Here is an 18,113-nt window from a genome sequence, read left to right as displayed (position 1 = left end):
GCAGCTAGCGCCAGAGTTCTCTCTAGTAAGTATTGTGGGAAGCCATAGCCTCCTCTAAAAAAATATAGGAGGCTATGGGGAAGCTCTATGAGTGTGCATTTTCTCTGTTAGGGGCGCTCAACGCGGTTGAACTTTTTATTTTAGGATGTATAAAAAACTATTAAAAATCGTCGCTTTTCAAAAAAAATTGAAAAAAATGTTTTTTACTTTTACAATATAAGAAAAGTGGTGATTGTTTTAGTTCAAGAATTGAGGTGCTGACGCTCGAAAAGCAGCCGCCCGTTGGCATCAATTGCGTTTCTGTCGGTTAATTTGTTCAAATTGTCCGCGGTTTGCCGCGGTACTTTTGGTCGATCGGCATTGCGTAGCTCGGTTTTAATTCAGCTTTGATATATCAATCCGAGCTTGTGTATCAGACTCTACGGGCCGCTACGACGAAGCGAACGTGCCTAGAGGCTGTGAACCAAGTCAGCTGCTGTGCTTCACCGACGTCCGACTGCGCAGCCTCCAGCGTGAAAATTAAACGCCGGCAAATCGCTCGGAGACTGCCCACGAAGACGGAATAATCTTGCACAATGTGGGCGTGTTCGCCGGTGAGTGAAAATGCGCTGCTTTGCATCTGAACATGGTCCTTTTATTTTTCATGCGCTACAGTGTTTGTCATTTCATAAGGATCTTCAACTTGTACAGCTAATGAGATGCACACCTTGTGAATGTTTGAGATTGTTTACTTCGTTGTCACATTCGCTGAAAATATCTTTACTGCTAAAATTTGTAGCACAGATCACAGCATAAGTTCTACCTGTTTCTGCTCAAAATGAGTCTGCTGCAATATATGCTCATAAATTCAGTACATAGTAGAGCCAAGTGAACCTTTAGTACATATATGCATTTGTACATTTTTTCGTAAGTTTGCAATGAAGCTTATTACATTTTCATGAGCCATATAGTCCATCCAGTTGGGGAATCACCTAGGTTTGCCCTCTGAAGAACGTCACTAAAACAAATTCATTATAATGCCATTCACAAGACAAATTCACAAAAACAGCAATGCTATGTCCACACTACCTTTCTTATATGCAGTGTTCCCATATGCATTCTTCTTAGTCATGCACTACAAATCCATTCACGCTTCTATCAGAGTAACCAGGACTTTTTTTTCTTACAACCCAACCGCAGCCTCCAAGAAACTGCTCATATCAGTGTAGGCTTGGATGTCTCATCACTCTGAACCGACCTCAAGTCAGCGTAGAATGTGTCATCACTGAAATCAAGCTCATTGGCTAAAATTCTCGCAAGGTATGGTTGAAGACACTTTATTTATTGAACACAATTTGTTCAATCATTTATGTCTTAATTACCCTGCTCATGAGTCTGTTTTTTTTTTCTTCTCAGAAAACTGGACTAAAGAGAGACCATTGATTTCCAAGCTACCCACATCTAGTCGTTAGAAGCTCTACAGTTGCCATAGTGACAACCCCATGCGCCACCAATATGCCAGGCGAACAAATGGAAGCCTTATACTGAAAAGCAGTGATAGCGTACGGTATGTACAAGCTGTACAAAATTGGGTGCACAGATTGTTGTTTCTTGCTTTATGAATTACTCAGTTTACAGGAAATGTGCAGGCTTCAAAATTCTTGGACAGTGCATGTCATGGGGTGCACACACTGTACTTCACTCTACGTGTCGAACTTTGCATAGAGTATCACATATAACTAGGTAACCAATGGGCTTGTAGTAGCGCATATTTAGCAGCACTTCTTTTTCCCATTGTGTATAGATTGCTGTGAATGTAAAGACTGTTGCAAGGCAGTGGTAGGTACAGCTATAGTAGTGTTGAAACAGTTACTGATACTGCGTGCATGTCGGGAGTGACACTGTCAAAGTACTAAAAAAACTGTGCAAGAACTCGTGCCTTCATTAAGCAAGACATGTCTTGCGGAGGTAGCAATCGCGGAGCCGAACCATGAGAGTAAATAAAATACCTAGAAAAATAAGGTAGAATAATAATGGGTGGATCACATTCGGCATGCATTCTCAAATCATGAATGATAATCAGTCAGTAATCCTCAAGAGCTAGAGGGTTATAACAGCTAGAGAGTATATAACAGCTGTGTCTTGCCCGTACTTACCTACGGAGCAGAAACCTAGAGGCTTACAAAGAGGTTTCAGCTTAAATTGAGGACGATGCAGCGAGCGATGGAAAGGAAATTGATAGATGTAACCTTAAGACACAAAAAGAGAGCAGAGTGGGTCAGGGAACAAATCAGTGTTAAGGATATCGTAGTTTAAATCAAGAAGAAGAAATGGACAAGGGCTGGGCACGTAGTACGCAGGCAGAATAACCGCTGGTCATTAAGGGTAACTGACTGGATTCACAGAGAAGGAAAACACATGAAGTGAAGACAAAAGGTTAGGTGGGCAATGATATTATAAAGTTTGTACGTATAACGTGGCAGCAGAAAGCACAGGACCAAGTTGATTGGCCGATCATGGGAGAGGCCTTTGTCCTGCAGTAAGTGTAATCAGGCTGATGATACGCCAAAAACAAGCACCGACATGCACGCAAGCAGTGAGCCTTACTGTTTAAACGTATGTCAATATTTGTGCTTTGAAACATGCTTGTTTACATCACAGAGTTAATGCAATCAAAATGAGAAGTAATCAGTAATTTACATTCGCTTGCATTTATTCTACTGTGACTCCATGACCATCATTCCTTGCTTGTCCAAGGGCTCCTGCTCAGCATCCGAAATCTCATCTGCTGAGAAATGCTGATGTTAAGTTTTCCTCCTCTAGTTAATTTAGTTTGGTTTGTTTTTGCAAAATCTTGTGATCACTCTAGACATTCTTGTGCGAGCAACAACGAAAACAAGGGGCTCCCAGTTTGAATTAGCTGTTGTGGATGCCAATGTGTTCAAATTGTTGAGAGATTTCCCCCAATAGAAATACACAGGGCTGTGCGCTTTTACTTAACCGAGTTCAAATAACGACCTTTTTGCTGTAATATTATTTGTTCTATGTAAAATACCTGACACATGAAAAGGCATTTTTAAAGGTATGTTCATTTTTAACAGAACAATGTCTGAGGGCACTCAATAGATATAATCGAAGTTGGTCAGTGTTTGTACATGTTGATAATTCGAATGGCTACTAACAGCTATTTCCTTGATGTTGCTGTGAAATATGTAGCCAAAAGTACTAGTTTTGTATGATACCCGTGTTAAGAGTGAGGCAGACAGTTAGAGAGTAGTGAAGAATAAAAATGTGAATTCAGCTTTTGCCGTTGCTCACAGTTTGAGCAGTGTCTTTGATGACTATGCATGATTGACAAAAAAAAACTCATTTATTCATCTGTCAATGCACAGCATAAAAACTTTGAAGGTAATTCAAAAAGTAAGGGCCATTTGGTTCAAAGCAAGTAAATATTCATTAGCAAAAGTTGTTTTTATCGGTGGGCTTTGTTTAGCAAAAAACCTAGTGTTCCATATGTCCCTATTGTATGCATATATGACATGTGAAGTGTATTGCGAGTGCTATCCACTGGTGCATAATTTATTTTTTACGAATGAGTGCTTTTGGGAGCACCAACAGGCATCCTGTATCTCGTGCATCAGCTGATCTACAGTAGGCGAACAAGGGCAAGGGTAGCTAATTCTCTTAACTTGTCATCTGTGACAACTTTGTCAAGAATGTTGACTTGCTGAATTTTATTTTGACTCAGGCTTTCATTATTCGTCAACTGTTACTCAATTAAAGCGCCTGTCACTGCAACCCTTTTACCTCTCTTGAAACGTAAACCAAGTTTCCTTTTCAACATGATCCTGTAAATGGTGTTTTTCCAGGATGCACTTGCTTACCACAACTGGAAGTTGATCTGGTTAGTCGTAAAAAGATCGGACGCGCAATTAAAAACACAGATTCTTAACACGATATCGAGAAGAATGCAGGAATACCTAGCACAACAGCGTGGGATCATTTCTTTTTATTCAATGCGATGTGCTTCTCGCCAATGCGTTGTCAAATATCATATTGCGGCTCAGGCTAATCGTACTGACACTGCACTTTTTGAGAGCATGTGTGGTGAAAAAACTAATACCAAGTACAGTGCAAGGGGTGTCCAGTGTGAATATCGTTGTCTGACTGAACGAACCAAGAGACAAAATTGCACAATTTCAGCGGGTAATTTTATTGAACAGATGGCTATCGCTGTTTTTTTTTTTGCAAGTATTGTTCAACTGTGTGAGAGACAGTGTTCCTTGTTTACATGTATACTGCTGCATTCACGATTTTCAATAAACAATGTAAGCTTACTTGCTTGGCGTGTTTTTTTTTTTTTTTTGCCAGTTGAGGTCTCTCGGTCACCTGCGGCATATCGGAAATATTCATAGTAACTTTAGGGTGCCGTGTGCGCGAATACCATCCTGCAATAGCAGCGAATAAACGCCCATAAACCTGCGGGCGCGCACCACGACTCCCGCACCCGCTACCAAAGCAGCTGCCATACTGCCCTAGCGCAATGATGGATGGATGGATGGATGGATGAATGTGGCTGTATTCTTTAGATCGGGCGGCGGCTGGCTACCTCGTCGAAATACTTGGTGAACTAACCATTATATTTATCTTTTTTTTTCTTTAAATAGTGAAGTTGAGGACTGCATGGTACTTTGCAGTGAAGCCTTTAATTTTCACTCGTGCCTTGACTTCAGCCACCAATCAGATAACCTTCTACTAGTAAATTCTACGCACTTAAAGTCTATTTGACCTCCCTGTCCCTAAACCCCAGTGCTTTAAAAAACTCTGCGCCATCATCCGGTACTATAGGGTCGAACCCTTTACAGAACATTATCAAGTGTTCGGCAGTTTGCTCCTCCTCTCCACATGCACTGTATACTGTGTCTACCCCTTCGTATTTGGCCCGATATGTCTTGGTTTGCAATACTCCCGTCCTGGCCTCAAACAGTAGAGAACTACCCCGAGTATTATCATAGATTCTTTCCTTGGCAATTTCCTGCTTAAAAGTTTGACAGATCTCTAGTGCGGACTTCTTAATCATGCCAATCATCCACATATCAATCTCCGTTTCCTTCACCTTCTTCTTAACCAATAGTTCTTTTTGGTTTGGCCCCCTGCTGTTTTCTAATTATTTACTAGTCAATTTTCTGGTTCGCTTCCTCCTTTTTGTATCGACATTCCTGATGTACAAGTAGCTGAAAACCGTCCTAGCCCAACGCTCTTCACCCATTTCTCCCAATCACTTCTCATGCAAATTTTATCTTGCTGCTAGCTTCCCTGCCCTCAAATGATGTCCATCCCATATCACCTTGTACTCCCTGATTTGGTGTATTTCCGTGAGCTCCCAAAGCAAGCCTACCTATTCCACGTTGCTTAATTTCTAATATTGCTTAAACTTCGGATCTCATGCACAAGACCGCATTGCCGAACGTCAGCCCAGGAACCATGATTTCTTTCCATATCATACAACATCATACCTACTGTAATTCCACAGTGCCCTATTTTTCATCACTGCTGAATTTCTGTTACCTTTAGTCGTCACGTATATTTCGTGTTTCCTTAGCTACTCGGTCCCATTGCTTATCCATACGCCCAGATATTTATATTCATCTGTTATCTCTAGCGTGACTTCCTGTGTCCTGAGCTCACAACCTTCATTATCATTAAAAGCATGACTGCTGATTTTTCCTTACTGAATCTTAAATCTAACCTATCTCACTCATTACCGCAGATGTTTATCAATCTCTGCAAATCTTCCTTGTTGTCGGCCATTAGCACTATATCATCTGCGTACATTAATGCTGGTAGTGCCTGATCAATGAGTTTTTCTTGTTTGACGAAAGATAGGTTGAAGCCAAGTTCACTTCCCTCTAATTTGGCCTCTAATCCATGTAGGTACGTCATGAATAACATGGGTGACAGAGGACACCCCTGCCTAAGCCCCCGTTTCAGCTCTGTGAGCTTCGATACCTGTTTTTCCCACAGTAACTACCTTGTTACTTTTATAGATTTCCTTTAAAGGATTAGTGACTCTATCTTCCACACTTAGTGTGTCCAGTATTCTCCAAAATTTCGCAGCTGCCTTTCTGTCCTTTTATTTGATTATGATAGTCCTGCCAGCGTCGTCTCTAGGTCGGATAAGTTAGTTCGCAACGCCACCGCTATCTTAATTTTCATCTCACTGTCAAAGGTACAGTTTCCCTTCTATAAATGGTAGTTTATAGGTGTTCAGTGGTACCACGGAGTACAGTGTCTAGAAATATACTGCCTAGTGTGCTGAGTGTGGGCTAGGAGATGGCCCCGCAGCTGATGACTGCCGGCAGCGCCCGCATGGTGCGCTGCTGTGTGAGTGGGTGCATTTGCGTTCAATTCTTGCGCTCCACAAGCGCTGCGAAGCCAGCAGGAGGCCGAGCTGCGCGAGGCCAGCTATTATTTTTTTTTGCGTTTTTGGAGTGTTTTTTTACATAAGGCTTTATTGTATAAGAACTACTCGATTGCTTTCACAGTACTGGCGCTTTGCAATACCAAATGAAGATCATTTCGTGGCATACATTTCGCCATCCGCTACTGCCCGCAAAAAAAAAAAAAAAGACGCAGATCCCACGTAACTTGGGAATCAATGCTATTTAAGGTGACTCTGTTGTATTTTTTTATTAAGTGAAACATTATGAAGTGGCGCTAAATATATGCAAGAAATTGGATAGTCAATACTGGAACCAGCATTGGCGTTTCACGAACATTCGGCCCTTCTTGCTAAGTATTGCGAAGACCCTAAGTTAAGGGGGTGATCATGAGGGCACCCAGACGTAGACGATTCGATAGATAGATAGATAGATAGATAGATAGATAGATATACAGACAGACATACGGACGGATGGACAGACAAACACGCAGACAGACGGAAGGACGGATAGACAGATGGACGGATGGACAGATAGACAAACAGACGGAGGGACAGGCAGACGGGTGGACAGATGGACGGACGGATAGATAGATAGATGCTCAAAGTGGTTGCAGTATGCAAAGAAATTAATTTTAAAAACCATTCACAGTATAACCACCAGAGTTATTTTTAAAAATTTGCTCTGTTCTTGAGAGCAAGAATTATCACAGAAGACCCTAAAACTTTTACCTCTTAGCCTGCATTCCATTAGGATTCGAGTGAAAACAAAGAATGATAACATGCCAATGAATAATTTGACACTCGCCGCATATGATATTCAAAACGTTGTTGGAAAGGGAGTCCGACGTTGACATGGGAGAAAAGCTGTGTGAATGAAATTAGAAAGGGTATTTTCGATTTTTTAGATAAATATTATTATTTGAAATTTTGCCTAAACGGCGATTTCATTCCCGACATCGTTCACCCTAATCCGAAAAGATAGTTCGGTGGAGTCACTCTCAGAATGCTTTTCTCACACGACAGCCTTCGGATTCAGCCTTCTGTCTGCCCTTTTGATCCTACTTTTTCATTCAGGAAACCGTGCTGGATCCGTTAGTGCGAGGAACAACACACCTTTTTCTTGTTCGACCGATAACTTCTTTGACACAGCGGCACAATACACGTCCTTTATTTGCATTGCCGCTTAGCTTTTAACATCTCTGGGTATTGCAATGTACATGTGGCGCCGTCGAACTTCACAGTAAGTCAGATGGCAGCTGTCACACACTGATTTTAAACGTGGCGAGGCCCAGGCAGAAACAGGACGAGAGGAATTTCGCGCGTTCGTGCACCTTCTCAACACGCAGCGCCGCTTGTGGCAACTGAGTGCAGTCATATGCGCGGCGATCCACTCTCGTGCGGAATGTGCGCGCTCAGCACTCTAGGCAGTATATTTCTAGACACTGCTCACGGAGGAAAGAAAGAACTTTTCTTTCCTCCGTGTGGGGCATAGAGTTTCATAATACGCAAACTCTATGGTGTGTACAATGCCTCCTAGATTTCTTGTGCCTGCCGAATGAGCGCGAAACGCCGGTCATCTATGTTGGCACCAACGTTTCTAGAACTAGAAACGTTGGCTGGCGCTGCCTACGTAGGGGAAAACTCTATGGGGGTAAAGGTCTTTGTACTCGGCCTTTGAGATCGGCAATTTTGGCGTTTGTTACTAACTTTAGAGGATACCTTCTATTAAAAAAGTTGTTTGTTGAATTACGGCGTCACTTACGTAGGGTTAATTATAACTACGTTTACGCCTTTTCAAAACTTTTTACGTTATTTTTGTTGCATATAAGCTCCAAAACGTAAAAACCTAGTTGAAGACACCCCCCACTTGAGTGGCGCCACCACCATAGTTCCAACGACCGCCGCTTCCCAAGTGACCACCGATAATCTGGCAGGCACTGGAAATCTATGAGGCGTTGTTGTGTGCCACGACCAACTGTACTCCTGACCTGCCCAGCTGGCAGCGGTCTACGGAGCTGCCTGCGCCGGCTCGGATGCCGAACTTTACCGCCTAGAGGGCGCTCGAGTTACCCCAGCTGAGCGCTGGGTGATGCATGGGAATGCATGGGTTACCGACGGTTCGAGAAGAATTTCATCACGCATTTAGTAAATATGGCGGGTATCTTGAATCTTTTTTTCATGTGACTTTGAGAATCTTCTTTTGCATTTTAGTTGACATTTAAGTGCATTATTTAGACAGGTTGTAAAAAGTGCTGGCCCACCAAATGTTTATTTAACTCATGATACCGGCTGTACGTGTATACATTGGTAGAATTGTCGCACACTCAGCTGAATTGAATTTACTGTCTGGACAAGAAAGGGCAAGGAATATGGCATTTGACAGTGGCCGCGGCATCCAGCGCGCATAACAAACAACCCAATACATACAATTTTGCGCATGAATACCTTCGTATCAAATGGAAAATGTAGATCGCAGGTACATGAATAATCAATGAAAAACACTGCAACTGTTTTGAAACGAAATAGCACCAACAGCAAACAACTTTACCTGCAAGACTGCAGCGTTTGCTCTTTTGGAAAGAAGATTAACCTCTGCAACTTCATGGTTCAGCTTGGCTATTTGCGCTTTTAATTCAGCATTATTCCTTGCCATGGTTTGGCGTTTCCGGTGCGATGATTTTGCGGAAGTCATCACACGGCGCATCTTCTGGCTGGTTATAGTTGTTCGCGTGGTTAAGGAGCGCCGGTCTTTTTTTTTTTTTTTTGCTTTGTCGCCAGGTGCAGTTTCAGGTGGTTCTGTGCGTTCAAATTCGGTAAAGGGTGCATAAAGTTTGCGGATGGTCCCGCAGTTGTGTTTGCGGATGGTACTGATGACATGCCGCTCGATGTTAAGCTCTGCTGCGCCGGTGCTGAATCTGTTTTCTTCCTGCATTAAAAAATTGCGTTCTGTTATACGCCTTTCCTTCAAATTCGTTTTAATTGGTCTAATTTGTATGCAAGAGCCGTGGGGAGACGTCAAGCATTAAACATTGTTAGTCACTTTTTTTCTTTGGGCAGGGTCCATGTTCCTGAACATTTGAACGTTTCAAGGTGCGGCGGACTTTTGCCACGGGCGGCACCATGTACTTTGGGTAGTGTGGAAACACTGACGGCACAGCATCCGCTTTCAGTCTTTTTATCTTTAGTCCCGGCTTACAGTCGGTTGGAGCAAAGTGCACACTGCACATCTTCGACCTGTCATTTGGGAGCCAAACTTCATTGCCAGCACCTTGAAAGGAAGAAGATGAACATTCAGTGAAGTATTGTAAATAAAATACAAATTTTTTTGTTCTTTTCTAAGGAGTATATCATGCAATTAGAAGTTTATACCATGGTGGCGAAGTTAATAAAACACAGTTATGAAGTGAGCGTATCAATTCACCTCGTTAACCATGTGACACACGAAACTGGCTGAGATACATTAGCACTAAATAAAATGGATGACCACAAGAAAGAAGACAAGGACACACGCTACTCACAACTTTTCATTAGGAGAAAAGTTTTCACGTATATGTCCTTTTGTCCTGCATGCGCGTAGATGGGTAAACCAACACGTTTATATCAGACGTGGTAACACATAAATTCAAGTTCGTGGTCGAACTAATTAAGCAACAGGGGATAAATATTCACTTATGCAACAATCTCTGCTCTTTTCGGTAATGTAATTAAACTACCAAAGCAATCTGGAAGAAGCTTCTTTCCACAATGGGCGTGATTGAAAACCTAGTTGCATAACCACATGTAGTGACATGGCTTCCACATGGGCACTCTTGTCATCTTTTCTTTTTTTTTGTTAATAACAAGTTGTGAGTATAGCACGTCGTCATTTACTTTCTTGAGGTTGTTGGTTTATTTATTTTTTGCGCTAATATGTGTCTCAGTCTGTCATGCACCACCAACCAGCCCAGCAACTCACTCTTTTAAAGACACGTAGTCATTTACAACACGTTATATTTTCAGCATGCCAGACAACGTCTAATTGAGCAGACTTACCCTTTCTAGAAATCACCTTGATCAATTTTTCACCAACCTCGGTCACTGGAAACTCATGAAAAGTGACATCAGAAGTCTTCCCTTGCCTCGATTCGCAGAAAGGCACGCAGCACACCACCATCGTGATGGTTCATTTTCACCAAGAAACTTCGCTTCACTGGTGTACAAACCACACCTACCTGCACACTTCTGTCGCAGCTCGGCACGAGGAGACGGTGGCAAAATATTGTCATTATACTTTTAAGTTTATTCAAAAAGAGGCTTTTATTCATTTTTTTTTTCATTCGTCCAGAGTGTATGCACGCGCAAACATTGCTGCTTTTTCTCCCAGTGTCGCGTTAGCAAACTACAAAGAAAAAAAAAGCGCGGCGGCCTATGTTTTGGCCGTCAGCAACCGGTGCGGATGGGGTAAGTTGTAGCGCCACAGAGCGCTTAGCGGCAGGCGCCAGTACCAGAAGCCCGCTGGGCAGGTCAGTACAATACAGTAGGTCGTGGTGTGTGGTACGGTTGTCACGTGATTGAGCGGTATGTAGGCGAGCGGTGTCACGCGGCGGCTGGTCGCAACACAAAGCAGAAGGCATGGCCTTCGAGATTACGTGCTGGATGGAGGCTCCCAATCGGAAAAAGAGCGACGTCACAGAACAGCTTTTCTAGGAGGCGTTGACGAAGTGCGTGCAAAGAGCATGGCGGGTTTAGAGCTTTTGTCTGATGAAGGCTATCGATTAGACGGCCGAAAGCCTTTTGAGCAGAGAAAGATAGCATGCAGGTTAGGTGTGTTTACTCAAGCTGACGGATCAGCCTACATCGAGCAAGGTAATGCCAAAGTACTTGCCGCAGTTTACGGGCCCCACGAACCGCGAGGCAGTCGTTCCCGCTCTTTCCACGACCGTGTGTTAGTCAACTGTCAGTTCAGCATGGCCACATTCAGTACTTTGGAGCGAAAGCGTCGTCCCCGAGGTGATAAGAAGTCGCAGGAAATGACCCTACACATCCAGCAAGCCTTTGAAGCTTCAATTCTGACCCAACTGTACCCTCGTTCGCAAATAGACATCTTCGTGGAAGTGCTGCAGTCGGACGGAGGCACGTTGAGTGTTTGCATCAATGCCGCTACTCTAGCGCTAATCGATGCTGGTATCGCACTGAAAGACTACGTGTGTGCTTGCTCCGTGGGTTTTGTTGACGGTTTCCCCCTTGTTGACATAAGCCATCTAGAAGAGTCCTTGCGTGGTCCTGAGCTTACAGTGGCTGTGCTTCCCAAGTCGCAGCAGATGGTTCTGCTCGAAATGACTTCTCGTGTTCACGTGGATAACTTGCAGAAAATGCTGGACGCGGCTGTGAAAGGTTGCATCGACGTGCACGCAATACTTGACAGTCAAGTCAAGGAACACACAGCTCTAGTCGGTTCGTGCATTGGCTGGGAATAAAGTTGCGTGTTGGTAACCCTCCGGTAACACCAGTGATGTCTATTTTCTTTCTCTTTAGTTTTCTTGTATATATCGGATCACACCTAATGAGAGACGTGCCACAATTTGTTGCGCGCGGTAACGCACGATCGCCATTGCCTTGACCTACATGAAAACAAACGCTTACTGAGACCATGACCTCTTTAGTGCGCTTTAGCGCAGCCTCGCATGACCGAACTCTGCTCAAGGTCCTCTCATGGTCCTCCGCAGTCAGCAGTCCACATAACGATCGCCAGCGAGCGACGCTTTTTTGTCGCGCGCTCTTCGTGCACGGCGCTCACGTGGGGCGCGCTAGGCAACCAGGTAACATCGTCAAATGATATCGGGTCAGGGGCCGTATGTTGTATCGACCCATTTAATTTTGCGTTGTTTGCAATGTAAGTCAATTTCTGTAACGGAGGATCTTAGACAGGTAAAACGCAAGGTCATAAAGTTTCATACAATAAAATACTATTATTGTATGAAACTTTATGCACATGGTAGACTAAAAGTGACCGCAGGAGTCCAAGTCATGGCATCTTAAGTGAATGACAAAGCTCAACTTGACAGACTAGTAACCGCGGGTTTAACGTCAAAAGTTATTTAGGATCATCGCACCGATGCTGAGCGTTGAGCAGTGATGCATTTTCTTGTGAAGCCGTGATGCGTGGCGAAACGAAGTTTAAAGAACAAATTTATCAAGCTGCTTTACAAAAAGCCCATACTATAACAGGGTCATTCAACGCATGTCGGTAACAGTAAACAGCAGCTTTTGTATTCTCTTCCTTCACTTCTATCACCACTTATATCAGTGTTGGTGTTACTTGTGTAACAAAGCGGTCGTGGGCCAGGTGTACGTACTTGCAACAGTTGCGGCGTGTTTTGGTTGCGTAGTTTTCCATACGGTTGAAATCAGAAGTGCATTGGTTCTGTGCTCGATGTGAGCGGCTTGTGTACCTACGACGCTGCGTGCGTGCAGTTAGGGCTTGCACGCACTGCGATGCAGTCGTGCTTGCAGTTTAGGTAAGGAATTGCCTCTGTTTCTGGCCGTGCAGTTTCTTTTAAATTTGAACTTAATAAATACACTGATACGCATTTGACTGATATAAATACATATAAAAGTAACCGTTTAAGTCATTACCAGCGCTGCGAGTCGTACTTGAACGCCCTTTAAATGTTCAGAACTTCGGCGGGTTAACGATTTTGATAAACTTAAAACCTATCCGTGGTTAGCGTTACAATGAACTAGTGATAGTCTCGTTTTAGTACAGTTTCGATAGCCTGAAAGAATAACTGATTCTTCCTATTTTCCTTCCTTCACGATTTCAAATTTTTTAGCTAAATTCAGTGTATCGGAGAAATCGCGGGAATTTGTTTGACCTTTCACTTTGGTGCGTTGCCTTTTTTTCTTTTCATTTTGAATGTAGGCGAAATGCTGCGCTGAATGGCGATGGAACTACCTCTGACAACGAAGTCAAGTTACCAGTCAGCCTTCTTCTTCCCTTTGTGTTATGCAACACCAGAGGCGAAGTCTGATAGCGAGACATCATCATTCTGTGAAAACCACGCTGCAACATTACGAATGAGCTTGAGTACCTTTGACTGCAGCGATCGGGCTGCTTGTGCTCGAAGTTTATGCTCTGATACAGCAGCATCGTGGCCGTCAACACCATCTACAAAGAAGTCGCATAAGCATAAACTTGGAAATGAACATTCAAACCTAGTGTTAAAGAAGTTCTTACAGTCGTTGCAACGGGATTCAATGGAACCGACTGACGGCTACTCGCAAAGCACATCGTACTCAGCGCCGCCAGCCTTGATGTCGGCATCACCCAGGACGTCGATTGCAAGTTCGTTTAGCAGTGAGAGCATACCGGTTGTGACTACTTCGCAAGGAAGTATTGAACATGGAACAAGCAAGTGTTTAGAATGGGACAATGGGGCAGACATTGGATATTCTGGCACTAGTGGTAGAACACATGAACAAGAAAGGTCAAGGTATAGCAATATAGCGAGGCACATTTCTGAGCCAAGTGAAAGTGATGTGGTCAATGAAGCGAGTGTTTCCCCCTGATGAAAAAACACACAAATTTGCTGTGCCACATTCTCGCGATGCTATTGTGCAGACTGAAGCTTCTTCAATCAAAGATGCTGGAGTCCAAGCGAATGCTTCTGCAAAAGATCTTTTGTCTACGCAGACTCATGTGAAAGCATCAACAAAGCAGTCTGAAATGATAGTATCAGGCAGTGCTGTGACAGATTTGAGTAGTATTGCATCTACCAAGCAAGGATCTTCCATAATTTCACTTGCTAACAATGTGCACCAACAAACTGGCATAGAGAAAAGAGGATTTTCGGTGACCGATCGAGCACCGAACTTTGCTTGTGTCAATATGAAGCCTGCTTTTCAGCAACCTGCAAGCAAAAAGAGCCTTGAAATGAAAAAATGTGATAGGGCAAATAGTGTTTCACTCTATAGCCACAAGACCTTCAAAGAGCACAGGAATCTTAGAAGAAAGCACGCAGGCTCAACACGAAAATGTGCGTCAGACTTTAGCCATGGTCAGAGAAGACATTGCGGCAATAACTGGTTTGCTGCCTCTGATACTTCTCATATACAATCTGAACCTTTGGATGCCACTGGTTTTACAGTTATAGACAACAACCGAATGAAAATGAAATTGCCTAAAACTGTACCTGGACTGGCTTCTCGAAGTGCAACACCTGCCGAGCTTCCTCATGCTTGCTCTGAACTTGACAAGCGGCAGCTTGATTATTGGCTTAGCTCTAGTTTCCCTTATATGCCTGCAGTGATGCCCCTTGAAGAAGCCATTCTACCTCGAATTCGCAGTGCTGAACCAGCCACAGAAAAACAAGAAAATTGTGATCCAAGGCTTGTAGTATCAGGGTCGTGCCTCCCCTCTATAACTCAAATGCAAGAAGCCATAGACATGGAAAATACTCGTACTACTGCAACAGCACAAGGTGCTGGTGGAATGACACGAAAACGTTACATTGTTCGTCCAGTGTCGCGGTCAGTGCTGAAAACATCTGAAGCAGGCACATTGCTCTCAAAGCGGACTGCAGGACTGTGCCAAAAACTCATTATGAAAGACGAATTTAGGTGAGTGCGTTGTGGTCCTTCATTCATATGCTGCATTCAGTAACTAGTGCAAAGTTGTTTTGCTTATGCACTTAAGCAAACATATTTTGGTTTGGCATTTTAACGAACAACCTACTTTAACATTAGCATGAAATTTGATCTGGAAAAAATGGACACATGCCCAATTGCTTCAAAGATGTGTGGCTGGAAGCTAAGTGAATTCTGCTCCCCAAAAAATTTTGAGTTTTGAGTGCCAACAAAAAGATACGAAATTTGAGTGCCGGTGCCCATCCTCTGAATAAGCAGCGGCAAGCAATAAAATCACTGTGGTATTAAAGACGGCAGCTTATGTGAAAATAAAAATAAATGTTCCTTGGAGTTCACCTGCTTCATCAAGTCATTAATGGGGGTTAGTGGTACAAAGGGGAAAAAAAAATTGACAGACAACCAGTTTGTAGCACGACACCACAAGCAAATCTGTACGGATTCCTCAAAAACAAAAGCTTACTTACCCAAAAATTCGTCCTGCTTCGGGGTTCGAACCTGGGACTAATGCCTTTCTGGGGCAGTCGCTCTACCAATCGAGCTAACCAGGAAGCTAGCAAGTGGCAGCATGAGGAGGAGTTCATTGACAACTCAAAGCACATAGACACAAGTAATGCAAATGAGTTCTGTAGAATCCCCGTAACGTGGTGGAAGGGTTAAAAAAGGGGAAAATAGACAACCACCCATTAGCGCAAAGGCAGTTCATCTTCTTGTTTGCATTTAATTCTTGTTCATTTTTCAGTGCTCTAAATAAACATTTCCCATTGCAGCTAATTGATATGCTGCATCAAATGAAATAAATTTGATTAGAGCTAGTTTTATTGCCTATGAGTTGACATTTCTTTAAGTAAAGCTTTTTTTTTCAAACCCTCCTATACTTTCCTAACCATGCTGCTGCTGAGGCTTAACTAGGGGGGTTCAACCACTACCCTCTGTTCCCCCTTGATATTTGTGTGCATGCATTAATTTGCATTCATTATGTTTACAACAAATAACATCCCCTATACTTGCTTTCTTGTCTGTCCCAAAAGCTTTGCTCAACAAATGCAAATATATACCAATATAATAAAAATAGTATTCTATTTTGTATTATATACACTGTAAGGATCTTTTCATGAGTGGCTGTCTACTGTAGTGAAAGAATTATATTGAGGAGTTATGTCACCAGGCTGGACCTAAAATGTCCCACTAGTGTCACAAGTGAAGTCTCACAATTACATTAATTTCTCAATTATAAATAAAGGTGTCAATAATATTGATGTTTTAGATATTCTAAAGCATTCATCTGTCACTGCAAAGTAATAAGTTGTTTGCCTTTAATGTCTATGCTAAGACTTAAAAAAGGTCTGTGGAGGTACAGTTATAAGGCCCATGTAATGTCATTTATCAGTTCTCTTTTATCACTGGTACACTTTACTACAAACTAATTGCATAATTACAAAAAAAAAAAAACATCTTGGCTAGTTTAAGCTGGCACTCGGCATATATTTATTATGCGAACTATGTCTTTGATGAGTGCCATGTGTGTCATGTTGTGTGGCATGGGCACATGAAGGTAGATATATGCATGCCTGTTTTCTTTGGGACATGGATGCATGCATGAATGAAATGATTTGAGTATAAGCGATTCTTACCACTGTCATTGCTATTGGCCTCACAACATCAATGAAAAAATGCTACCACATATTTCGAGAAACACAAAGCACAAAGGAAAAACAGGGGCACTAGTGAGGGTTACAGTAAAAATGGAATTTATTTGGGAAAGAGCAGCTGGTAAGTAGGTGAAGTGCAACCTAACAGAAAATGCAAAAAGAAAAAAAACACCTAAACAGCAATACATCCACACACGCCGCAATCAAGGGGAAAAAAAAGGAGAAGAAAGATATACATTGGTATCGTCTTCTATAGGTGCTGGAAAGATAGCTAAATTCTGCACTGCTCAGCGAAATTGACGGCATGCTGACACACTTATCGTTTTTCCTTCAGATGTGGAAGGCTTCCATCACTTGTCTTGCGAACAGATTTTTATCATGCGGCAGTATCGTTGTGTGGAGGGTTCGCAGCCGCTTTCGTGACAATGAGCGGTGAGCGAGTACGGTTTTGACTCTGATAACGAGCGTTCGTGTTTCTTAAGTGTGAATACCAACATGCCTTTGGGAACACGAACGCTCATTATCGCTGTTCATTGTCACAAATGCAACTATGTACCCTTATTCAACGACACAATGATACTGTAACATCATAAAAATCGGCAAGAGAAGTGATTGAAGCCTTCCACATCCAAAGGAAGAAGTATAAGTGTTAGCATGCGATCAATTTCGCTGAGCACCAGAGAATTTAGATATCTTTCCAGCACCTGCAGAATATGATACCAATGTATCTGTTTTTTCCCTTTTTCCCTCTTGATTGCAGTGTGTTTAGATGTATTGCTGTTTTGCATTTTCTGTCAAGTTGCACTTCACCTATATATCATCTGTTCTTTCCCCAAGTCAAATTTTAGTTGCGAGTCACCGCCTGTCTGTGTTCTTTTACTTTGTCGTCATCTCGTGTGCGCTGTCCAACAAAGATGAACCCATGCCAAGTCGCTCAAGCTTCAATTCTAATGTAAAAATAGAAGTTACATGACACATTTTTCATGAAAACTCGCTGCATTGGTCCCGGTGTCTCCCTGAATCACTTTTACCATGGAGACGTGCTCGCGACACCCTGTGTGGTACTTTGTGCCCGTGGCGTGAATAAGCCCATTTGCTTTTCCGCCGCGCTTTTGTAACGGGCTGTACTACGTTTTGGTGTTGCCACAAACAATGAAGTGTTGCGACCTTGAGCAGTATCGTGTTCTCGCCATGGCGACGGTTAACGCATGCCCTGCAGCTCACTAAGACCGGACCTACGCTAGTGGCCGCACTCCTTCGGTATGCGTGTCACTACAAGGTCAAATGAAAGCGAAGCGTGTTCTTCAGCAGAGATAGTGGCAGCTTGCGAAAATCAAAAGGAGCGTTGTCAGCAGAACTCTTTCGCTTTGTGTAACAGTTTATCTAAAGGAACTTCATCACAGCAGCTGACAGTGAAT

At 42.9% G+C, this 18,113-nt stretch overlaps 1 protein-coding gene and 2 long non-coding RNA genes across 3 annotated transcripts; all 3 read left to right on the top strand.

The window, feature by feature from the left end:
• The first annotated feature begins 271 nt into the window (after window positions 1-271).
• Window positions 272-4,316, top strand: LOC119175442 (uncharacterized). Its single transcript, XR_005110263.2, has 3 exons — window positions 272-593; window positions 1,180-1,299; window positions 1,396-4,316. It is a non-coding gene; the product is annotated as an uncharacterized LOC119175442 (long non-coding RNA).
• Window positions 4,317-11,008: 6,692 nt separating this feature from the next.
• Ski6 (exosome complex component Ski6) lies at window positions 11,009-11,904 on the top strand. Its single transcript, XM_037427385.2, has one exon. The coding sequence runs from the start codon at window positions 11,137-11,139 to the stop codon at window positions 11,875-11,877; it is 741 nt and encodes a 246-aa protein (XP_037283282.1). The 5' UTR covers window positions 11,009-11,136; the 3' UTR covers window positions 11,878-11,904.
• Window positions 11,905-12,204: 300 nt separating this feature from the next.
• LOC119176212 (uncharacterized) lies at window positions 12,205-15,381 on the top strand. Its single transcript, XR_012886890.1, has 2 exons — window positions 12,205-12,293; window positions 13,323-15,381. It is a non-coding gene; the product is annotated as an uncharacterized LOC119176212 (long non-coding RNA).
• The last annotated feature ends 2,732 nt before the right edge of the window (window positions 15,382-18,113 follow it).

The sequence above is a fragment of the Rhipicephalus microplus genome, chromosome X (assembly GCF_043290135.1).
Source record: "Rhipicephalus microplus isolate Deutch F79 chromosome X, USDA_Rmic, whole genome shotgun sequence".
Classification (NCBI taxonomy): Eukaryota; Metazoa; Arthropoda; class Arachnida; order Ixodida; family Ixodidae; genus Rhipicephalus; species Rhipicephalus microplus.
This window is presented reverse-complemented; position numbering and strand designations above follow the sequence as displayed.

What these genes read in the sequence shown, in the direction of transcription:
- Ski6 (XM_037427385.2), top strand. Translation starts at nt 11,137, where the DNA reads ATGGCGGGTTTAGAGCTTTTGTCTGATGAAGGCTATCGATTAGACGGC.